At 45.7% G+C, this 23,605-nt stretch overlaps 3 protein-coding genes across 3 annotated transcripts; 1 reads left to right on the forward strand and 2 right to left on the reverse strand.

Annotated features, from left to right (window-relative positions):
* Positions 1-59: 59 nt before the first annotated feature.
* On the reverse strand, positions 60-5,358 carry LOC130402532 (protein SAND-like). Its single transcript, XM_056606734.1, has 6 exons — positions 5,175-5,358; positions 4,702-4,856; positions 3,106-3,522; positions 2,091-2,859; positions 1,645-1,792; positions 60-398 (listed from the first exon to the last, which is right to left on the reverse strand). The coding sequence occupies exons 2-6, from the start codon at positions 4,826-4,828 to the stop codon at positions 258-260; spliced, it is 1,602 nt and encodes a 533-aa protein (XP_056462709.1). The 5' UTR covers positions 4,829-4,856; positions 5,175-5,358; the 3' UTR covers positions 60-257.
* Positions 5,324-11,517, forward strand: traip (TRAF-interacting protein). The gene is made up of 16 exons (XM_056606735.1): positions 5,324-5,939; positions 6,153-6,283; positions 6,377-6,434; positions 6,546-6,632; positions 6,735-6,774; positions 6,919-7,046; positions 7,525-7,619; positions 7,865-7,978; positions 8,101-8,188; positions 8,317-8,406; positions 8,512-8,600; positions 8,945-9,097; positions 9,238-9,283; positions 9,924-10,031; positions 10,311-10,361; positions 10,723-11,517. Exons 2-16 carry the CDS (start codon positions 6,186-6,188, stop codon positions 10,831-10,833), a joined length of 1,356 nt encoding a protein of 451 aa, XP_056462710.1. The 5' UTR covers positions 5,324-5,939; positions 6,153-6,185; the 3' UTR covers positions 10,834-11,517.
* Positions 11,518-12,543: 1,026 nt separating this feature from the next.
* grm6b (glutamate receptor, metabotropic 6b) lies at positions 12,544-23,605 on the reverse strand. Its single transcript, XM_056606540.1, has 10 exons — positions 23,042-23,605; positions 19,153-19,369; positions 18,684-18,819; positions 18,405-18,559; positions 17,969-18,109; positions 17,366-17,566; positions 16,126-16,265; positions 14,976-15,599; positions 14,448-14,759; positions 12,544-12,771 (listed from the first exon to the last, which is right to left on the reverse strand). Exons 1-10 carry the CDS (start codon positions 23,603-23,605, stop codon positions 12,544-12,546), a joined length of 2,718 nt encoding a protein of 905 aa, XP_056462515.1.

Consider the following 23,605-nt stretch of genomic DNA (forward strand, 5'->3'; position numbering starts at 1 on the left):
TTCCATTGCAGGGACACCAACTAATAAGAAATAAAAGAAAAATCACCAAAATGCAAGTTCTGGATTGACATTAGCATTTTATTATTAATGGCAAACATTCACAACTGGCAATACAGCATCATGGACACAACAACCTCTGGTCCCGGGAAGCTTACGTTCAGCTCCAGGGGAGTCCTATGTTAATAAGGCACTAAAAGTAGCCTCAGGCGGGCTTGGGAACGCTAATTTACCCATGGTCATGGCACATGTGTTCAGGCTCAGTAGGTGAGAGGGCTGAGGATGAAGAGACGGTCCTCCTCCTTCCTTATCCACTTGAGCAGCTTGTTGACCGCAGACACGGCCTGCACCTTGGTCACCAGCGGGGTCAGGCACAGGTAGAGCTCAAAGCCGCTGGTCAACTGGGTCAAGAGGAGGGAGGTGGAAGGACAGCCATTAGTTCAGAAAATCAGATTTTAGATTAATATCTGAAGTCCGATGGAGGACGGGCTTAGATCTGGGGGACTGGATGCTGCTTATTTGTTTCGAACAATCGTCTTTCCGGAGGTGGAGGTCTGGTAGTGCGTCATTGGTGAACACTCACTAGGCCGGCAGAATTAAACTGAAAAGAAGTGTTTATAAAGATTTCAAATCCAAACTGTGTAGACTCGCTGGTTGCTTAAATTGTTTAGACTCATAGCGTATTGCGTGCTCCGCCCAATATGCAAGGTTTTCCAGTAGAAAAAAAAGGAAAGGAGGAAATCTACTGGTTCTCTATTGACAACAATGACAAAATAGTTGCCCACAACAGATAAAAAGCTTTCGGGTGTGATCGGGGTCTGAAAATACATTTTGTTAACACTAGTTGGTGGCATTATAAAATGATTCACACGGAACATCCAAGGAAACATTATGAAATTTGTGTCCAGCAAGATTACAACAGGGAAGTATGCACTTCAACACCTTTGTTAACTTTTGCTTCTTTTGCTTCATTTATTATTGCGACTATTTGTGTTTACTTTCTACTACATAGATGACCTAGCCTGGCTCCGCCCGCCTAAGTACTTCCGCTCAATTTTCATTTCCCTTCAGTACTACGTCTGGGTATGCGGTATATTCGCAGGATTTCTCCATCCAAATTTTGTGCGTCTAATAAGCGAACAGAGGGAGTGGCTGAGAACAATGACGTTAAAGTCAGCTCTCGTTGACGGACATCTCCAGGTCCACAACATCTTCACTCAGTGTTTGGTTTGTTTACAGCCTGCGCGCAACGTGATTCCCAGCCGGTCCCGGCGCATGACATACGTCACGACCAATCGTTAGCGATTGGTTGTGGCAGATCCAGAGTGGCACTGGGTAGATCCAATCGTTTTTAACTTCAAAAGACCCCCGCCTTCAAGTGAGTTAACATTAGTCAATTGAGTAGGTCCAGACTCTCTGTGCAAATGAAATGAAGTACGAGAGTCTGGTAGGACCAGGCTATAGATGACCCTTTCCTTGTCCAAATAATTCCATTGTACAGAACAAAAGAAAAATCTATTTACATCTTACTTACATTACCATTGTATATAGTGTTACAAAAATGATTGAGAGTTTCTCAACACTATTCCAAAAACACACCGACACACACCTCAAGGATGGCATTGTAAGAGGCAGCGGCAGGCTTACCCAGGCCATGAAGTTCTCTGTCTCCCCACAGCGGTAGATGGAGAGCAGGGGTCTGGTGGAGTGGTGCAGGCGGCTGTGGAGCTCCTGGTACAGTCCCATCAGCCTCTCCTGCCCCTCTTCAGACTGGTACACGCCCGGTAACTCAGGACTGGTGAATGAAAACACCCGTTTACTTAGTAGACCTCAGGGCACCTTGGTTTGTTTTTCTACAAGTTATCTGTGTTGCAGTTCAATCGAGAACTCAAAAATTATATTCAAAGAATGTACTTTGTACGAACATTGACAGCAATGCAAAAAATGACAAGAACATGCAAAATATATATATTAAGAAAATAAAGAAGACATCATTTCAGAGGCCGTCATTTCGGACTGATTGCATTCTCGATTTGCAAAAATCATTTAGGGGTTAACCTCTTTTTTGGTACTTCTTTAAAAGCGTGAGCTACCTGGTGAACAGCCCTGAGCTCTTGGACTTGTACAGGAAGTGCCGGAGCTCCGGAATGCCCACCAGGTCCACCGAGTAGCTGGGGGTCTTCACTGCCTCCTTCAGGGCCTGGTAGGCATTGCGCTTGCGCAGCCTCTCGAGGAAGCGCTGCTTGCAGTCAGACAAGCTGAAGAACTCCTCGCGGTCGGTGGACACCAGGATGAGGCAGAGCTCTGACGCCGGCTCCAGGTAGGAGATGTGCGCGTGGAAGAAGCCGGCGCTGTTGAACTTTGGCAGACAGATGGGCGTCCAGCCCTCGCCCTCCCTGAAGGAGGAGGAGGAGGAGCACACAAGGTTGAAGACCAGGTGCAGGTCCATGTGGTGCAGGTACTGGTCCTTCTTCCTCACCAGCGTGACCAGGCGCTCCCCCGCCATCAGGATGGAGAACACCAGGCTCGGGGCCTTGGCGGCCTGCAGGCTGGCCGACACCGCGTCCCTGCTGGAGCTGGGAAGGGGCAGGCAGGTGACGGCGCTGAGCAGCAGGCCCGGGTCGCGGTCCAGCCGCCGCAGGAGGTTGTCGATGAGGTGCTCGGAGCCGGCCAGCAGCCGCCGCAGGTCGTAGTTCTGCTTGGCCTGGAAGATGTGGTTGAGCTGGGTGAGGGTGAGCAGGCTCACTATCTGGTAGTAGATGTACTGCAGCTCGCGGATCATCTCCTTGTCGGACTGGCGGGTCTGGGACACGGCCACCAGCACCAGAGGGCTCTTGCTGAGAAACACCACGTTGTATCCGTCTGGGGGGGATGGACACGGTGTTAAAGCCTTCTAATGATGATGTTGTATAACATTGAATACATGACGCTAAGTTTATACTTTTAACACTTGGAATGCAGTTGTTACAGGCGCAACAGAACAGTGCAAAACAAATGAGGGTATAGATATTATACCATTTATATCTTCTCCCCCCCCCCCCCCCCATCATGTACAAAATAATAGAATAAATCAAGGTCAAAGAGGATATTTTTTGCGTGTTTGTCTACCAGCGTGGATGGAGCGGATGATGTTCTTGTCCGCCTCCACGAAGGAAACGAGGGCCATCATGACGCCCATGGTGCTCGACAGTGCCTCCTCTGTCCCATAGCGGGAATAGATGGGCTTGCCCGCGTCGCTCAGCACAAACACATGCTTCCTGTGGCTGCGCCACCCGTCACTGCAGATGTCCTCCTCCTTGGTCCGGCTCTCTGCCCAGGAGCTCTCCTTGGGAGCCTGCGCCACCTCAATGATGTTCTTCTCCACCTGCAGCCCGTTCTCTGAGGTACCCAAGGTCTCTGACGACCCGGGGTCACCGTCGGCAACGGGCTGGGGCTCAACCCGAGACTCTGCATCCTCGTCCGCCTCGGCCGGCAAGTCCTCCACAGACCGAGAGTGGACAAACATGGCCGCCTGTTGACCTGCGCCTGAATGGGTCAAGGACACGGTGTCAAGGAACAAGTGGCATTGCTATGCCGAGGATTAAATCACACACACACACACACACACACACACACACACACACACACACACACACACACACACACACACACACACACACACACACACACACACACACACACACACACACACACACACACACACACACGTTGGCCTGAAACTACAGGTACAGGCTTTTTCTGGTGTTGATCAGAAAGAAATGATTGAGTGGCAATGTTAATTTTCTTGACTTATTATCTTTACATTGACGTTCATCGTACCATTTCGCGTGCTTACTTCATCGTAAGAAAACTTGAAAGAGCCTGAAATGTTCACAATTGTTCCTTGTGGGCAGCCAACTTAAGTCCACGAACCCAAATGTGATTATGTCAGAAAGCTTCCAACAGAGTGCTTGTGCCTCTGTTCACATAATAACATGCCAGAGTAGTGGCACAACCGTTATTCAAAGAGAACTCCTTTTACCAATTTCATAAAAGCAGCTTTGGAAAAACCCTTCATACAACTACATGATTCTTGCATACTTATTAAGCAAACATGGTTCTACAGTCTGTCTTTTATACGGGATATGTTGTTAGTTCATCTATATATGAAGGTTATGTTGCCAGATTAAATGATAGCCGTTTATTTATTTGTTTATTTATTTATTCAAAGTCTCTGTCTGGGACAATCTCTCCCTTGAGCGTTGGGTCCATTATGCAAAACAAGGAAATGAATGGTTAGATTCAGCCATCTTGTATTATGCTTTCAAGTCAGATAGAAAAGGGGATACTCTCATTTTATCTAGCCATGATAACACTTTCACTTCCTAACATGTCATACGACATGTGTCAGGTTTGATACATGCTCAGTCACTTACAACAGACATTTACATCATGAACAACATTATGATTAGCATTAATGATCAGTGAATCAAAATGGGCCACAAACGACATTGGTTTTACCATTTTGTTACTTTTGTGTAATTGTATTGTTTCTTAAATACATGTTTGAAAAACATTTCTTAAAACCTAGGATTACAAACCACTTTTCTATATTCACTGTTCCCAATCACACATCCCTTATAATAACATTTTACATCTGAACAATATATAGATATGGCAAAAGCAATTTACTATATCATGAGTGGGGGTATGTGCCAGCCTCACCTGGCTCTGTACCCTCCACCAGGTCCGGAGTGGGGCTGTCAGACCTCTCAATGCGAAGGCACTCTACAGGCGGCAAAGACCCCATGTCCCATGAGGCTCTCGCCTTGTTGCGTACGTCTCCTTCCATCACCGAGCATCAGAGCAGGCTCTCACACCTAACAGAGAGACAAAAAATACCCCCTTTTTATTGGAATTCCTATTTAGGTATTTTCAAAGTTAGTGAAATAAGAAATGAGCTATGTTCTTATTGCATGGCAGGAGACAATAAAGATTGTTTAAAAACTAAAAAATACTAAATTGTATTATAAATAGCGTATATGTTTAATGCTACAAAATATTGCTATATTGCAATGCGTTGTCACTGATCAGAGTTTCTCAAACACTGGCTGTCATTGCTAACTTAGCACATACCTAAAGTAACGTGACATGCCGCATTCATTGTTGTATTGTATACTTCAGCATTAAAAACCCACCTTGCCAGTGTATATTTTGTTCGATGGGTCAATACCATGCATATCAAGAAATGAAGGCATTTGCTGTTGTTGCCGGTTATTCGCTTCCTTCTGTTGACGACTGAATAAACTTGAAGTAAATACTTTGTTCTTTCAGGCTCTGGGAGTCCTGCTCTACAATTTACGGAAGTAGGATTTGTGGGAAATGATGTTCTTTTTGACCACGTTCCCTGCAAATCCCAAACCAAAACCTTAACCAAACGACTGAAACGAGGCCAATATGATGTTGAAACACTATGTGGATTCAATCCGTTTTAACAGTGTTTAAATGCTTCCAAACGGGCAACAATTTTTTTCATTATTGGGATACAAACGTCTTTAGTTCAAGGCCTCAATCTCAGTTTATGTACGTTTGTACGAGAGCGTATTGTTTCAAAATCGTTGATAACACTTAAATATGTCCCAACTACTGAACATTGAAAACTATCAATTATAAACTAAATATGGTGGGCGAGTTTATTTGGTTAGTGCGATCGGGTAATTCGACTTAGTAGTTGACGAGTTTACTGACATCACTTGAATGCCACATAAGGGGCATGGCCTCGTTTCGAACGCGTAGCGCGGAAACTAGGACGCATTCAAGCAGCCACAGCAGATCGTTGAACGAATATGTTGCTATTGTGGAAGTAAACACGACCATATGCTGTCACTGTTGCCACATTCGGTTTAACTCAAGATGATACCATGATAAAATCGCATGTTACTATGCATTTTCCTTAATGTTTGGTAAGTATTTGTTCATCTTTTGGGGGTATATTGTATGTGACAACGTTACCGCTCACGGGAGATATCTTAGCTAGCATTGGACCTCCACACACTCGGCCCGGCGGCACTCTCGATATCTATCTACTTGTGTTATGTTCCTGCTGAGAGGACACCTGCATTAAAATAAGCTAATAAAACCACGTCGTGCTCTGTGCTGTTTGTGATTCTTTCCAGGATTGTCTATTTACATTCGAGGTCCTATTTAAGATGCCTATCCGAGCCTACTGCACCATTTGCTCCGATTTCTTTGACCACCACAGAGACGTCGCTGCTATCCACTGCGGGCATACCTTCCACTATGACTGGTAAGAGTATACAGAGGTTTATGTATCCAAAACAATCATACCACTCGTATTTATTTATGTATCATCAACTGTTTCACATTTGTTTCCACTCAGTCTCCTTCAGTGGTTCCAAGCAGCCCCTAACAAAACATGCCCACAATGCAGAAAACAGGTAACATTACTTTCAACTCTACATGGATGAATGCACTTTATTTCTCTTAAATAAAAGCTCTCTCACCTGAACAATGTACTATGATTGATCTCTGTCTTTGTTTGTATATAGGTTAGCACCAAACATATCATTACCAAGCTGTTCTTTGACATTGGTGGCGAAGAGGAGGGTGCGCCAGTGGATCCAGAGAGCTTACAGGTAATAATAACATCCAACCAACAGCCAAATAATCAACTTAGTTTAATTTGATACACCAATTGTATTTCAGCGTTTTCATTCATATTATTTTCAATTTTGCAGAATGAAGTTTGCCGTATGAAAGCCGCTCTAAGTACAAGAGGTGGGAGAGATGTAATGAAAACGGACCTTTTCTCTTGAGGCGATATAATGATAATGTTGTTTCAAAAATGATAATAAGATTCTTTAAAATTAGATAAAACATGACTGGCCCCTTTGGTGATGCCTATCTGTGTTGGCTCTCCAGATAAGGACTACAAGGAGAAACTGAAGGCCTTGGAAGGCTTGAAGAGCACCGTGGAGAAGCAGCGGAGAGACCATGACAAAGTGCGAAAGGAGATGGTTGATAAGGACATGCTCTGTACTGCTCTAAGGGTAAGGTCTCTGCTTTGTCGGTTGCAATCCAATGGACAATATCAGCTCTTGTAACGCTGAGCAAACATCTATACCAACAATAATGTGTGATAGGGCTGCCTGATTATGGAAAATATCATCACGATCATTTTGGTTACCGTAATATTGAAATCCCGATTATTCAAATTGTACATTTTTGTTTGAAAACATGATGCATTTATTCAGCATTTCACTCTAGAAAAACTCTTTTGTAACTGAGAACATTTAAATTTTCCCTAAAAAAAATTACAGAAATAGAAAATGGTAAAACGAAAAAAAAAATACGAATGTGTCCAGCTGTCGAGCAATTTTTATAAAACATTTAATGATAAAAAAGGTTTAGGGTAAAAAATCTTGACTGCCTCTAGGTTGGAGATAGTTTGATGCAAAAATCGAAATCGTGATTAAAAAATTGATTAATCGTACAGCCCTAATGTGTGATATGTATTGTTGGATACAGAAACAGATGACGTACCTGGAGACCCAACAGAACGATGCTCAGTCGGCGAAGGAGGAGGCGCGCAGGTTAAAGACCAAGATGAAGACCTATGAAAGGTACCCGATGATACTTTACATGTATGATGTGTTTGTGTACTGTGGATAGATATGAAGTGAAATCATTTGAAATGTCCTGGATGTTTTCCTTGCAAAGGTCTAGTGTGTTTTACTGTGCATTTGATAAATGTGACTCTTATACTCTTCAAACCACAGTTACTAGTAAGCATTCACAATGGCAGTTGCTTTCCTTTTGTACTCTTTTCAGGATGCTTGAGTGCATTGATGTTGTTGTGCATGTCCAGTCTGGACCGTCTGTTACAGGGCCAGAGAGAGGAGGTGGAGTCCATGATCTCAGACATGGGGGTCAGTCAGGGAGCTGTGGAGCAGCTCTCCATTTACTGCATCTCCCTTAAGAAGTAAGGCAAGCCCATATATGGTTCATCACCACCAAATCACCCAGCACTTCATTGATTCACAACCCATAGTGCTTGATTCTTTTATTAACAGTTGTACGTATTATTATAATGTCTGTTTCTAGAGAATATGATAACTTAAAGGGAGGCCTCAGGTCTTCAAAGGACATGTGTGAGAAGTTGAAGAAAGAGATGTTTGCCTCAAACAACAAGGTAACGCAACATTTGGCAATGGTCTTATTCATTGAGTGAAAATAAGCATTTAAACTGATACATATTGTGTGTCGTCTGAGCCACGTGATGTTAGTTCTTATCTCCTCTACCCCCTTATGTTCCTGCAGTTGCAGAAAGCCTCCATGGAGATGTCCCAGACCAAAGAGGACATGAAGGCCTTGCAGAAGGATCTAGCCAACGCCGACAAGGAGATCTCCGTAAGGCAACGGATCCTCCGAAGTTGGAGGCTAACAGACCAAAAACGGACACTGATTATTTTGTTTGTCTATCGGTCTTGTTTATTTTTGTATATTTTCTTTTAGAGTCTCAAGAAAAAGGTGGAGATCCTCCAGAGAACTCTGAGCACGCCGACACGGACCAACGAAGCCATCAGCCGACTGGTTTTTGAGAGGTATGTTGTTGAGCACATCCACGAGCTCATCCACGTAAACTATTGCAACACTCACAGTTTTGCATCCTATTCTGTGTGAAGAAGAGAAGCTCCTGCCAATACAGTTGATTAAACTCTAGCATGTTGTTACCTTACCTACAAACCTCCTTGTTTGGTTGGCACTATTCCTTTGAATTTTAAAGAACTACAAAAAAACTATTTCATTTGGGCTTGTTGACTCTGTACTGTACTGGAATTTATAAATGTGTTATTATTTCAAAATATCACAATTTATTCCTTCTTTAATCAAATGCGTTGATTGATGGACTGGCTGACTAATGAGCAATCTTGTCCTCCTGTCAAAGCCCCGCCCCTCTGGAGCTGAAACCCAGGCTGCAAGAGCCATCAGACTGCCAGGACATAGACCTCAACATGACCTTTGACATCACCACACCGGATGATGCCAACAAGAGACACGCTCACACTCATTCAAAGAAGATGCGCTTGGACCCTATTGGGTGAGTGGAGAAAATCTGTGTTGGCTGATCAAGGGATATCTGCTTATACCTTCTCGTTCCTCTGGTGTTATTCTCTGCTACGGCATGACATGTAAATACTCTAAGAACTGATTATAACAAAGACATGTTTTTTCTTTCAGCCCGTCAGTTGCCAGACCCAAAGAAAACAGCTCTACCGGAACCAAGGTAAAAGTTGTGACACATCAACACATGGTGTGTTCCAGATGCCTTGTACGCCACCCTCACGAGTTGCTCTTGTGACGTAATTTCCTGGCTTGTAGTTTCCGTTTGTCTTTGTGATTGTGTCATGTCATTGGCTAGTCATTGTTATGTTAGCTACATTAGCCTCGTTAGCAAACCAGCTCGATAACAAACACAACTTTACATTGTACGCACAGTAATCGTGCAATGTATAAATTGGTGACCGGAATTAAGTAGCAATGTAATCAAGTGTGTAAGAACATTTTAATATGACCAACGTGGTACAAATACAAAAAAACAATAATTGACTTTATGGGCGCAGCCATTTTTGTTGCTGAGTCGTTCAACGGTCAGCCTCTCTGAACTCGGTATACTCTCAGAATTCCGAGTGGGACCGAGGAACACCACCCAAAAGGGGGGGGGGGGGGGGGAAATGCCCCATGAAATGCCCCATGAAATGCCCCATGAAATGCCCCATGAAATGCCGAAAGAAGGCTAGAAGATTTCCCCACTAGCGCCTCGTGCGGTCGTGTTCGAGGCATCTGGAACACACCATTACTAGCCTGCAAAACCCTGGTTTATTTGTGTTGTTATTTCGGTCACTCAACTCTTTGTGCGTCTCCAGGGTCCCGACGCCGACGGCTCCACGGAGCCCTTCTTCCGGTCCTCTCTGCTGTTCAGGAAGAAGACATTTGGCAGCATGCTGGAGCCCCAGAGGGCCAAGGCAGGAACCGTAAGTCTTCAGCCCGTCCCCTAGCCCCAAGTCACCCTCCACTGTCTCTGCTATCTACTATCTGTGTTTGCTCTCGTGGTGTTGTTTTGTCAGCTTTAGGGGCAACATAATTTAACACAATTCACTATTTTCTCTTTACTGGTTAGTTGGTCCTTTTAAATGCAGCAATATTAATATCTAAATGTCATTGCTGAATTTGAAGGGCTCCACTCAGAACAGTCAACCAGTTGTATCTCGTTTTGTTTTTTTATGATTTTTAAGACGCTGTTTTCGTTTCAGGTACTATCTGGGTACGATGGATTAGGAGGGCGGACTAAATTCATTCAACCTGTATCCTTCACTTATTAAGAAACCGATGTCGAATTTACATCGTTGTTATTTTATTTATCATGCATATTCCCCGAATACAAAGTTCACACTACGCTTGGGTTTGTCCTGAAGAGAAAAGACTACATTGAAAAAATGGAAGGCCAGGAACTCATAAGTCATATATATTTAAGGGGAAATTGTAAAAAAAATAAACAAGTAATATTGTTTTAAATCTGTTAAATTTGATTCATCGTGACGCCGATAATGCAAATATCAACACCTCTAAATACACGTAATGTCCAAGATTATCGTCTGCTGCATTCGGCAGTAGGACACCTCTACTTTTTTAAGTATGAGTCCTTGACCAAGTCTTCCTCCCCAGTCTCCCATTTCCAGCCTTCGTCCACTGATGAAAGCCAAGAGGAAGAATGTGACCAGACCGGCAATCAGAAAGATCTCCTCTTGTCTCACTTTGGACAATTTCCTTGAGTGAAGAAAGTCTACTTAATTAGTCAGGTCTAGGCAGCAAAGGGTGTTCTCTGCCCGCAGTGGAATATTAATGAAAGGGAGCATCTTTTTATTTATTAATAACGACAAAACTAATTTATTTCACCTTATTTTGCAATGCAGTTATTGCCAATTATCTTAAAGTCTCATCAATTGGATCTACTGGTCTACGTCGATTTTTGTGTTAAATGTGTATGGCAGAAAGAGAATAAGTGTGTCAGTTTAATAATTACCATGACTGCATTTCACAATACTGGCATGACTCATTCTCTGTTCTGTGGATGTATGTATGTATATATTTTTTGTAGAATATTGATACTATTGCAAGGTGCAAGTTAATCGCTTGACTAGTTAAATACCACAGATTTAATGCTGGGGTTGTATTTTTTTTGTATCTGAAATAAACAATTTCCTTTTTAGAATTTATTTTTTAATCACTTTTTATGTAATCTTTTGTGCAAGGTTTGCGTCAATTGACTTGTGTGCTGTCCAGCAGATGGCAGTATAGACAACGGTTTCTTATCCATGCAGGCATATTTTGTTCTGAAATAATGTGTTGGTCGTCCATGTTTACAAGATGAAAGATAAAACAAATACCGATTTTTGTATAACCCGAGTCTAACATTATGTTGAAGTAAAAAAGTTCACTGCAAATAATTGGCAATTATATGTTTAATAGACGGATGCCCTCTATTGTACAAATACATGTGAGTCCATATTTCCCGAAGAAACTGAATTCTTTAAACAAGCTAAGTGGTGAAAACTAAATTTATCGGGAGTATATAGAAAAACTGATGCCACAAGAGTAGGTATCCTACCTTCTAAACGTTTTTTATAGGCCTATATAAACATAACATCAGAAAAACAGTTTTCTACAACCCCACCAAAGCATGATAAACCTGTCAAATTGCTTGATTTAGGCCTATTGCTTGCACTAGTACCATCGGGTTATTAAATATTTGTCATATATAACGTTAAAATCAATTAGAAATACCAGTGATTAATCAGTGACTGAGTGAGTGTAAATTATAGTTCTTCAGCGAGTATTACAATCTTTCCAATGGACCTTAATTATTAATAATGAATACAGGGCAAGAGGGAGGTGCATTCCTGGTCCCTACCGCTGGAGTAGAAAAGGTCAACACATAACCTACAACACACTAGCACACAATCCATGCAGTGTTGGGACTTGTAAACACATTCGCCTAAAGGGGGGAGGGGGGAAGGGTTATCAACATCATTGATGGAAAAAAGAAACGCCCTTTGTGGATCAAGGTGCTCACTGTCCTTATAGTCTGTTGGGTTCCTTGTAATCCATTCGCTAGGGAAGTGTTTGTTCCGGGCAATTTGTCATTATTCGATAGGCCCACTTCCATTCCAAGATAAATTCCAGTTAAAGCATTAAGCCTCAGCACTAGGCCTACGTTGTGCCCCAGCGTTTCATCGTACCCTTGATGCACGGTTCTATGGATATTCAAGGTGAGTTTCTCTTAAGCAGGAAAGAGAAACAACCCCGAGGGCCATTAGGCCCCAAAACTCGTTTTAAGTGTGCTCCTCTATTCCATCTTCTGTAACCTTCAAAAGTTTTGTGTTTGGAATGAAAATGGGGAGAGGTGCGGGTTTAGGGCTAGGGGAGGGAGAGGGGGTGAGCACGATAAGAACGGTTGAGTGACAGGCAGCCGCCGCCCAGCATGTCTCACTGCGACCGGTCGGGCACCATCTTGGCGCCGTTGGTTTTCTCCTTCTCCTTGATGCTGGACACGGTGACCGCCTGCACCACGGCCTTCAGGCTGCGTTTGCGCTTCTGCACGTTCTGCTCCGGGTGGAAGATGATGACGTAGACCTTGGGGATGTAGAGCATGCCCAGCGACACGGTGGCGCTGAGGCTCATGGATACCGTCAGCGTGGTGGTCTGGATGAACATCTGCAACATACCCCCCATCCCACAAAGAAAAGTGGTTACTTATTATGCCGGAAAAAAAGTCTATCAAAATATGCGCCTTCTTTGACTCTGAATATTGATCTGTGGGATGATCTAACACAGTTAGCCGCCGACGCCGTCCCCAGAATATCATGATAAGTCTGTCCCCATAAAGTTAGTCATGTCGGAGGTCCGTCACAGATCCCTCTATTTGCATTCAAAGAGAGAACAGAATGCATTCTCACAGGGGTTTTGACTGAAGCCTATGTAATCATTTGGAAGCACGAAAGGCAACATCTTTCCCCCTTTTTCTGTATGAATGATTCATGGAGGCGAGTGTATGTACTCAGAGGTGGAGCTCTATTTATGGTTCTGGAACTCTGCTGCCCTCTCAGGTCCCTCTCCATTGTAAGCCCAATACTCAGACAGCCGTGATAACAGAAGAAACCGTTTTTTTTTCCTACAATGGCTTTATATCATGAATTATAGACTCATTAGCAAAAGCAAACTGTAGGCCTACGTGGCATCAATAAGTCAACATGTATGTGTCATTAATAACTCAAAAAGCATGTCTATGTTCCATAAATAAACCATAATTACACAAGAAAATCCCCATTCACAACCAAACCTATAGGCAACGTTGAGCATGGTCCAGTAAGCACACTGGAATAGATTTTGTCCGTTTTGTGGGGGCTTTTGTTGCTTCAACTCAATGGCCCATATGGCAATGAATAGGAACAGAGATGCTTGGCTGACTATAGAGCAAGCGCCTTTAATGTAACATCTGTATTACGCCTGGCCCCATAGATGAGTAGGCTAGGGAGAGCGAGCCTTTAGCCTATACCATGATAGGGGGCTCTCCTAGGAAGCAGATCAACAAATCTGTGTGTGTTAATAGCAAAGCTGAATGTGAACCAGTGAACACTTAAACAGAGGGCATTGGTATCTTAGCAAAGTAATATATGTATTGATGGAGTAATAGCTTCAGCAATAGCTTTCTCTTGCGCATTCACTTGGGGTTTTCAAATGGTTATTTATTTTAATAATGTCTGCTCAAACAACTCAGACCAACGGCTTCTAAGCCTGTGGTCCGAGTTGTGGGATTTAGATGCAGAATATGCATAACATTCACGAGTAAGCAAGGAATATATCTGGGTGATGGAGCACATCACCCAGCCCCAATCCAGTCATTTGAATGAGGAATGACTGTAAGTTGTGTTATTTCATAACAAGGTAAAAGCACATCATTGTCTGTTTCTGCCTGACCGTCTAAAGTTCTTAATGGAGCGCTTTGCTATGCAGTACGATGGTCGGTGAGCTCTGTGCCATATCAAATATGCAGGGACACTTTTGGGAAAAAAAAAATCTTCTAAGCCAAGCAACCGATCAAGGAGAGGTGCCTAGCCGCCTGCTGCTCCGGGAATTTTTCTGTATTCACTATACGTCACTTTGGAGGAAAGCCTCTCGTAAATTAAACAGTAGCAGGAGTAGTAAAATCGTATTCACACTTGCGTTCGTTTAATTTTGACCTGGTGGGTTTGTGTAAAGTTGCTAGGCTTCAATGGTGCAGCGACTTCCAGTCGATCACTCCCATTCAATTTCAACAAACCACATCAAAAACGTTGTCTATCGCTACCAGCAACCGACCACATCGCCGACCCCACCTCCGCCCCCCATACCTTTTCAGTCGACTGCGCTGTTCCGAAGAAGATGGGCACGAAGGCCAGCCAGACAATGCAGGTGGTGTACATGGTGAAGCCGATGGGCTTGGCCTCGTTGAAAGTCTCGGGCACCCCGCGGCTCTTGATGGCGTACACCGTGCACGTGATCATCAGCACGATACTCCAGCTGAGGCACAGGATGAGGGACAGGTCCGACATGTCACACTTGAGCACCCCACGGGCGAACTCTGGGTTGGGGGGCTTCTGCTCCTCGTAGTCGATGATGGTGTGGGGGGGGTCCACGCCAAACCAGATGAACACGGCCAGGACCTGCGCAGAGAGAGAGAGGGATCGGGGTTTGGGGGGGGGGGGGGGGGGTTTGGTTTGTTAGAACGTTCCGTGGTGCAACAGTCAAACCCGTTTTTTGAAACAGACACCAACGGTTATTCATGTAGCAAAACACACACAAAGACATACACAGACACACACACATGCGCACGCACACACACACACACACACACACACACGGACACGCCCAACCCTTACCTGCACGGAGATGAGGATGAAGGTGATGACGAGCTGGGACCCGGGGCTGATGAACTTGGGCGGGGAGACGGCGACCTTGCCCTGCTCAAAGATCCGGTAGATGCGGTTGGTCTTGGTGAGCATGGCCGAGTAGCTGATGCACATGCCGAGGCCCAGCAGCATCCTGCGAGAGGCGCACACCCCAGAGCTGGGCTCGGCGATCATCAGGAAGGTGATGAGGTAGATGAGGAAGATGCCGGTGAGCAGGACGTAGCTGAGCTCGCGGCCGGACGCGCGCACGATGGGCGTGTCGTTGAAGCGGATGAAGGTGCAGATGCACCCGGACGTGGCCAGGATGCCCAGGATGGCGAGGAAGACGGGGATGATGGCCCACGGCGAGCTCCACTCCAGCTTGATGATGGGCGTGGGCCGGCAGCCCGTGCGGTTGACCAGGGGCCTCATGTCCATGGGGCAGGTGTCGCAGTTGAACTCGTCCAGCTGGTACTGGTAGCCGTCGCACAGCTCGCAGTGCCAACAGCACGGCACGCCCTTCACCATCTTCTTCCTCTCGCCAGGCTCGCACGGGAAGCTGCACACCGAGTCGGGGATCCGCACGTCTCCGCCGTTCCACTGCATCTCGTCCTCCTGGTGGTTAGCGGGGTGCGGAGCAGAATGGGGTTTGTTCCTGGGGGGGGTTTATTTGTGTTTCTGCACACTGGGACTTATAGTTGGGGGAAGTTTCTATATAAATACATTTTGCTTACTCACTTTCTTACTCATTTACTAAATGACTTACTTACTTACAATGAATTGTACACACATGTAGAGGCGCACACACACACACACACACACACACATACAGGCAGACACGCATACAGAGAGGCCCATGCAAGCGCTGACACACACACAAAAAAAAAACCATCTTGCATAAACAACCACTTGCATTCAATTATGAATGGACATAAATAACGATAAGAAGCTGAATTGATCTGGAGAGGATTGCAGTCCATCCTCACATGAGACGATGTTGATCAGATTAGACTGTATTTATCCTCACTTTGGAAACCCAATCACACAGGAGGAAGCGGGGAGGTAAAGTGACTGGGAGGTAACATAAGGCAGCCGTAGGCAGAACAGGGTAGGCGGGACACAGGAAAGGCGCAGTACTTGCATTGAGTCGTAGGTGGTTGGTCCATTGGCCGATGACCCGGTAGCCCGGGTTGGTCACGTTGGAGATCTGGTACTGGAAGATGTCGTAGCGTCCCGGGGCGTCTCCGTTCTCATTGAACATCACCCCGGTGCCAGCACTGCCTATTGACCGGACACACACGCTTTGAACTCTTGTTTGGTATTGTGTGATTGAGCAGGCACTTTCAGATGAACTGACTATTGGACTTGATACATGTCATTCATGAATCTTGTTAACCCACTACTTTCCTGCCCACTTGAGGTGACCCTTCTGGCGATTATTCCCATGATGCATTGCTTTCCCATGAGGTACTGCAGACTTTCACTCTGCCCAACAAGAACTCTTGACTACACTTTAGCAATCAAAAGCCTACCTTGGCACCATGTTATCCTAAAACTTAACATAACCATCTCTAATTCAACACCAAGTCTGCAGGCCCTGCCCCCTGCCACCTTGGCCCAGCACTGTGCCCCGGTCCAAAAAGTTGTTAACTGATGGACATGCTGCACCCCCTCCTCATTGCAGAACACCCACACACGGTCTGAGACAGCTTGTGTTTTTCTCCCATGTCAGAGCTGAGTGCAAGGTGCTCTTTAGCGGGCGCATACATTCTTCCACTACTCTCTCTGGTCTGTTGCCCTAACTTGATTGAATGTTTCTCCAACGTCCCCGCAGGCATTCAATCTGAAAAGCCACCCATATAAGCCACGGTCAGCCGGCTGGAGGAGGAAGGTAAATGGGAGGGCTTTCATGGAAAGCCTCTTTCATTCCCGACAGCAGCTTGTTTTATTTTCGTATGAAAGACGATGAAAAGAGGAGTGTTCTGTTTGAGCGAGAGAGAGAGAGAGTGCGGGGGGGGGGGGGGGGGGGGGGGGGGGGGGTGGCCCCCGGGGACCCGGGTGCATTTAAAGGATGCGGTATGTAGTGTGGCGAGGTACATTAGCCCAGAGATTCTGAAGCCTGGCGCAGAGTGCCGTGTTCCAACTGACCTGCCTTTCGCTCTCGAAAGGCAAAAACACATGAATAGCAACGTTTTGTTGCGGTTTCTCCAGCGCCAAGTATATTCCATTAGCTACACGTTGAGGTCCACAACAGTGATGTGATAATTTTTTTGCATCACAAATTCAAGGAGCATCCGGAACCGTTCATTTTCTTAGGTAATAAAAATCCCTCAATGGGAAGCATCGCTGCTCCCATCCCAGGCGGCCGCGTGTCCTCTCACCGTTGAAATTGACCGAGCGGATGTACTGGAGGAGCATGCGTCCCTCCACGGGGTCCATCTTGTCGCAGATGCCCATGTAGCCAGGACACAGATCGATGTGCATGCTGTGTATGGCGTGGGCCATGGCGTACACCGCGTCGATCACAAACTGCACCTTGCCTTCCTGCTCGTAAGAGGACTCCCTGCTGATCCTCTCCTCACCTGGAGAAACAACCGGAGGGAATTATGTCTGTCTACTGTGGAGGTCCTCTGAGTCTGAAACAAAGAACTAGATCTATCTACTCACTGGGCACACTGCTGTGTGTAATGTGGATGGGTAAATATTGTCAGAAATGAAAAGTGGATCCTGTGTTTGATATTGTTTCCAATATGAGTTGGTTTCTCTTCCCTTGTGCATTTTGATCTGGGATTGACTAGTGGAGTCTGGGGGAATTAAGCTAGAGGCTTAAGAGTGGGATGGATTGTTATGTGCTGTGTGCTGAAAAGTAATGTTTTCAGAACGAACTTGTGACTTTTATTCAAAGATCCCAATCCTAGAAGATAGCTCTACAAATAAAATACAGTTTTGCACGACTGGGTTGAACCAGCCGCCGTGGTACCCACCTGTACATTTCCTCCGACTAGAGTCGTACTTGACTCCAGGCCGGGTCAGTTTGCATTTGAAGTCATCCTCCCAGAACTCTGCAAACCAGATGTTTCTTCTGTTGTTCTCCAGAGATCTTGAGATGAAGTACTGGTCGAAGCCTGAAACAATGAAGATAATTGAGAGGGAATTATGTAGATCAGGGCCAGAAAGTAGGGCTATCCTGCACAGTTGTATTTGTACATTGTTGTTTTCTCATGACATGAGAGCAGTGAAGGATTTAACATTATGATTCATAGATTCATCAAATAATTTTCCTCAGAATAATTATCATTATACGCTTTTATATCAAAGATCCTCTCTCCACCAGATCCCACATTGTTCTTATTCCCTTGTAGTCGCAATCTACACCGGGTTCAGTGATCAGGGGCTGCTGCTCTGGACCCCTCCTCCTACCATCGATGGAGGCTCTCTTGGGCAGGATGGTGACCGCCCCCTCCGCCACGTCCTCCAGGTCCTGGATCGGGGAGCTCTTGGCCCCCCAGCTGTCCGAGCCCACGAACACAAAGTGACCCGTGAGGTTTGCCTTTTTGGACGCCTCCAACACCCGCCTGGATCAAGAGATAAGAGCAACTAAACTTCAGGCATGAATATATCTTTACTCCTAATTGCCAATTTATGTTCACATTCATTCATATTCATTAAGTAATGAATGCTTCTCGCTTTCCCACTCACTTGATGTCGTCCTCGTTAGCGAAGATAATCACTCCACGTGCGTTTGACGTCTCCATGAGCCTATTGATAAGTTTATCAAATTCCCCAAGTTTGGGCTCTCTGGGGATTTTTATCGACTGGGCAATGCATAGCCCCCCTGTTTGACACAGACACAAACAAGCAGATAAACAAACAATGCACACACAATCACACACAAATTATTGATTGTATGGAAATTAGACCTTTTACTTTTTGAAAAACGTCTCTGAGTATACAGACAAAAGGCCAGGCCGGGTACTTGACAAACAGACAAATCAAACAAAACCCATCTCGAATCATCATGAATACACATTTGAATGCCAGTGACGAAGACAATGGAGATGATGCTGATGCTCATCATGATCGCGACGACGGTCGATGACGACGACAGGTCGATGACGACGACAGGTCGATGAAGACGACGGTCGATGACGACGCCAGACACACCCACCCGTTTCTCTGGATATCTGGACAAAGGCCTCGACGCCGCTCTCTCCGTAGTTGCCCTCGGAGGCCAGGGTGGAGACGTAGTTCCAGCCCATGGCCTTGACGATGTCCACCATGGCCTGGGCCTGATAGGAGTCCGGGGGGACTACCCTTGAGAAGAACTCGTAGCGGCTGTTGTCGCTGAGCTCCGGGGCGGTGGACGCGTAGCTGATCTGGGGGATCTGTGGGGAGAGAGAAGTTCACGGCTCAGCATGGGCGCAGCAAGGTGCAGACAACGCTCATAGATAGGGATTTGGTGGAGGATGAGCTCATGTGAAGTAAGAGCCAAGTCAATTCATTGAGTCCACTCCCATCATGGTGTCACTCTCTGCAACCCAGGGAAGATGTTACGGTTAGATGCAGACGGCTGCTGACCCTAGAGCCAGGACCAGTGCTCATCCACAGGTCATCGCCAGGACAAGACACAGAGGAAGCCGCTGGATGAGAGGGTGGATGGTACTTCAACAGATGACTCCATGAAGTGCTATTGAGGTTTGCACACCGGGTTTCAAAAATAGACCACTTAGTCAGGCCATTGTCTAGACAACAACGTAACAATGCCGGAAAGTGCTAATACCATGAGATGACAAGTTGCCAAAAATTAATTCACTCAAAATGTTCCTATTAGAGAGAACCTTGCTCCCTGATGAAGCGAGCCGTTAATCCTCACAACTTGGTAGAGTAGATGATCCATCCAGCGGTGCACACTGCTGGTATGGATACCGATAGACAGCATCACTGGGACGCACATGTAAAGATGGTACCACCAGGCGACAGTCAAAAACAAAAGAACGGCATGAGAATAATAATTTAGTGGTGTGTGCTACTTCCTAAATGACTGTTTACACTGACTGCAGTGGACCCCTCCCCGGCAGGTAAGGTTGACCTGAGCTGATGTTCAAACATTCGTTCTTCTGAACGGAAAAAACACAAGGGGTTGCGAAGAGAGAAGGAGAGAGAACCATTTCACAGATTATCTGGAAGGATTAAAGAGGTTTTAGTCAAATTACGTTAAGCACAGAGGGAGAGAGAGACAGAGATCAGGAGAGTAGAAAAGGCTAGTATTCCTCAGCTGTAAGCCATACAATATATTTAATTCTGGTGGCCCACGTGTAGGGGCTTAAGTTAGTTGCTCAGCCTATCAGGCTCAATATAGGGCCCAGCCCACACATTACAGCACATAGGATCTTCTGGGCAAACGCTGGATGAAAAGGTCACGGCTTGTGTTTTTCATACTGCACCACAATGGACCATTCTCCAGGTTACTGGTGATTTCAGTGTCCCCAGATGTCCTGGCTTTTGGTGTCACCGTTATGGCGAAGTGTTTGAGTACCTACGTGTTGTAACGGACGAGTGGTGACGCCCTCTGTGGGTCAGCATACGTCATTCAAAGGCTCTGTTACGGTTGATATTTGAGATATTGGTGAATCATCAAATATTTAGTATCTAGGATTATAGGATTCAGACAATTCAAATATAACAGTGGTGAGGATGTGTTCCTACATTAGTTTCGTTATCCACCTAACATTTCTTTCCCCCATATTGTAGAATCCCCTGACTTGGGTCTCATTCAAGTGAAACTGCATAAATTCTGCAATAAAGAATATATCGAAATCTTTGCTGTTTAAAGGTCTTGGAGAAGTTTAGAAATAAAAGTCTTGACTGGAATTCCAACAACGGTGAGACTCTTCAATTAATGGAGGAAGAATATGAATTCACTTCAACTCAAGTAGACTCAAAGATCTCTGGAGAGGGTCCCTTTTGAAACAATTCATCGGTTTGAATCCCCTGCATCACTCACTTAGAGAGGGTGCAGTCCTATAAGAGACACTCTTTCCCTCATACGTACGTCCACACATACGCCACTTCAGCCGGCATCTGGATAAATCCACCCGCATCGTCCCAGTTCACAAGTTCCACATATCCTGGGACCGATGCTCTATTTTCAGCCCCGGTGTGCTGAGCTGCTGAGAGGGGCTTAATGGACGGTGGGATCAGTAATTCTGTAGTTAACATCTGCCCGCTACGCAGGATGACTCCTTAGCTCTCAACCCATATCTCTAACAAGGGAGGGGGGTGGGGGAGAACATCACCAGCAAGTCCCGTCCGTACAGGAGTGTGTACAGGAGGAAATATCTATCTAGGGTTTGTTTTTGGGCCAGAAGAGGCACTGGGTCTAGGGGGGGTTCGGGTGTGGCCGCAGGTGAGTTGGTCCATACATATCAATGGCCAGGGGGAAACGTGACATGATGCCGGATTTACACATACTCAGCTTCCCATCTCCGTCATGAGTGATCAATGGCCCCGGGTCAATCGCACATTAAAGAAACCAGAGGGGAAGAGTTTTAGCTGAATATTTAAACACAACTTTGATATAGATTCTGTTTCGGTGGGGGGCCGTAGTGTCCAAATCGAGTGCAGTGTCCAGTATATAACTTAAAGTAGACTGGAAGAGCAATTCATGGAGACAGTTTCACTATCAGTGTAAATTGCGGGTTGACCTATGGCCTACATGCGTGTGGAAAGCAAGCATCTTAGGTCTCTCTCTCTCCAGTTACAATATCAGTCCTTTCAGCCCTCAAATAGCACCTGACCATCTTTTACAGGATTACTGTAAGAACCCATTTGGATGTGTGTTTAATTGCACCGTTATTGCTGATCATATCATACTTTTATGATACTTTTACTAACCCTTGATCGGTTCTCCTCATTCTGCTATCTTTCACTCATATCGGGTTGTTCTGGGCAACATGATCGTGCCGTACATTTGGTGCTGCTCCAACATTGATTATGGACAGTATTGATTACATTTTCAGCCTTTTACCCGAAAGCGACTTCCAGTCACTTTGGATAATAGCATTTGAAATGACATAATGTAAATGTAAATGATTGTTTTCCACCCCGACGAGTGTGAGTTCTCGTTGTGTAATGAACAGCGAAACCGATTGTGAAACGATCTGATTGAATTAACTCCTACACCATGGATCGGTAACAAGGTATTGCATCCTGTTGGTTAAAATTACAATGTTGGGTTTTCAGGAGACGTCTGGCTCCAGAGCCAAACATAGTGAATATGGATGTGGGTGGTAGGTAGGGGGACCATTTGTCCATCAGAGGTACATGCATGTTAGCTGACCCCTATCAGCTAGGGGTCAGCTAACACCCTAGAGACCATACTGTCCTGCTCTTAGGTTGGAGAGCAATGTAATGCAAGTAGCAATACTACTTGCATTACAACATATCCCCTTACAGTATAACACATAGTATTCTACTGTAAGGGGATATGTTGTAATGCAAGTACATGCACGCTTGTATGGTGTTGTGTTATGATGTTAATCATCCTGCAAAGTGGTATGTTATAATACATTTCATGTTGAGGTGGTACGAAACAAAGTAGGTAAATCCCAAAAGTGATATGTTACTTTGTCTTTCATGTTGTAAGGTGGCATGTTATGAAGTATTTCATACTGTACGTAAAAATGTATTTCATGTGTTAAGGTGGTATGTGATAAAGTATTTTATGCTGCATGTTATCATAAACCTCATGCTGTAAGGCGGTACGTTATATTGTATATCAGGACGTACGTTAATACCTATTTCATGCTGTAAGGTGGCATGGTATATTGTATATCATGCTGTATGTTAATATGTATTTCGTGCTTTAAGGAGGTATGTTATTTTGTATACCATGCTGCATTCTAATGTGTATTTCATGCTGTAAGGTGGCATGCTCTAACGTGTTTCATGTGTTAAGGTGGAACGTGATAATTAACAAGGGACGTTCTGCTGCGCACTGTCCATCGGGGTGCTATGTCATATCATCGACACAAAAGGGCTCCACAAGGACTTCTCACCGCGAAGAGCCGCAGGACGTTGGCCACCATAATAGACACGGAGCTGCCAGATGCTCCGATCACACCGACCACCCGCTCCGGCTCGGGGATGATGGGCGGCTCGCCGTTGGAGCAGCGCACGTCCGAGTTGTCCTTCTGGATGAGCGCCTGCACGAAGGTGAGAGACTGCTCCAGGGCGTAGGTGTCGCGGGCGCAGGTGTCGAGGATGCGCGCCCCCAGCGTGATGTTGGGCAGCAGGTCGGGGTCGCTGTTGATCTGGTCCAGGGCGTACAGCATGGCCTCCATGCGGTGGATGCCCTTCTCCTTCTTGATCTCCCCGCACGCCACCCCCGCAGGGCCCCGGGAGTGGACGGGGAACAGCCCCCCCAGGGTGATGTCCCCCTCGATCTTGATGGAGTGGGGCTGGGTGCCCTTCTGGGCCCGTGGGACCCCGGCCAGGCCCGCCAGCAGCAGCAGCCAGAAGAGGAGCGGAGGGGCCGCTCCGGTGGGGGAGCCCAGCGCCGGCGATGCGGCGGCGAGACGCCGGCACCGCGCCGGGGACGAGTAGAGTTCCTGTGGCGTCAT

This window comes from Gadus chalcogrammus, chromosome 13, assembly GCF_026213295.1.
Source record: "Gadus chalcogrammus isolate NIFS_2021 chromosome 13, NIFS_Gcha_1.0, whole genome shotgun sequence".
Lineage (NCBI taxonomy): Eukaryota > Metazoa > Chordata > Actinopteri > Gadiformes > Gadidae > Gadus > Gadus chalcogrammus.

What these genes read in the sequence shown, in the direction of transcription:
- LOC130402532 (XM_056606734.1), bottom strand. Translation starts at nt 4,828, where the DNA reads ATGGAAGGAGACGTACGCAACAAGGCGAGAGCCTCATGGGACATGGGG. An exon ending in GGTGGAGGGTACAGAGCCAG is followed by an intron (nt 3,523 to 4,701) that starts GTGAGGCTGGCA and finishes TGACCCATTCAG; the next exon opens with GCGCAGGTCAACAGGCGGCC. An exon ending in CATCCGCTCCATCCACGCTG is followed by an intron (nt 2,860 to 3,105) that starts GTAGACAAACAC and finishes CATCCCCCCCAG; the next exon opens with ACGGATACAACGTGGTGTTT.
- grm6b (XM_056606540.1), bottom strand. Translation starts at nt 23,605, where the DNA reads ATGACGCCACAGGAACTCTACTCGTCCCCGGCGCGGTGCCGGCGTCTC. An exon ending in CCAGATATCCAGAGAAACGG is followed by an intron (nt 18,820 to 19,152) that starts GTGGGTGTGTCT and finishes TGTGTCAAACAG; the next exon opens with GGGGGCTATGCATTGCCCAG. An exon ending in GCTAACGAGGACGACATCAA is followed by an intron (nt 18,560 to 18,683) that starts GTGAGTGGGAAA and finishes CTCTTGATCCAG; the next exon opens with GCGGGTGTTGGAGGCGTCCA.
- traip (XM_056606735.1), top strand. Translation starts at nt 6,186, where the DNA reads ATGCCTATCCGAGCCTACTGCACCATTTGCTCCGATTTCTTTGACCAC. An exon ending in TGTTTGCCTCAAACAACAAG is followed by an intron (nt 8,189 to 8,316) that starts GTAACGCAACAT and finishes ATGTTCCTGCAG; the next exon opens with TTGCAGAAAGCCTCCATGGA. An exon ending in AGCCGACTGGTTTTTGAGAG is followed by an intron (nt 8,601 to 8,944) that starts GTATGTTGTTGA and finishes CTCCTGTCAAAG; the next exon opens with CCCCGCCCCTCTGGAGCTGA.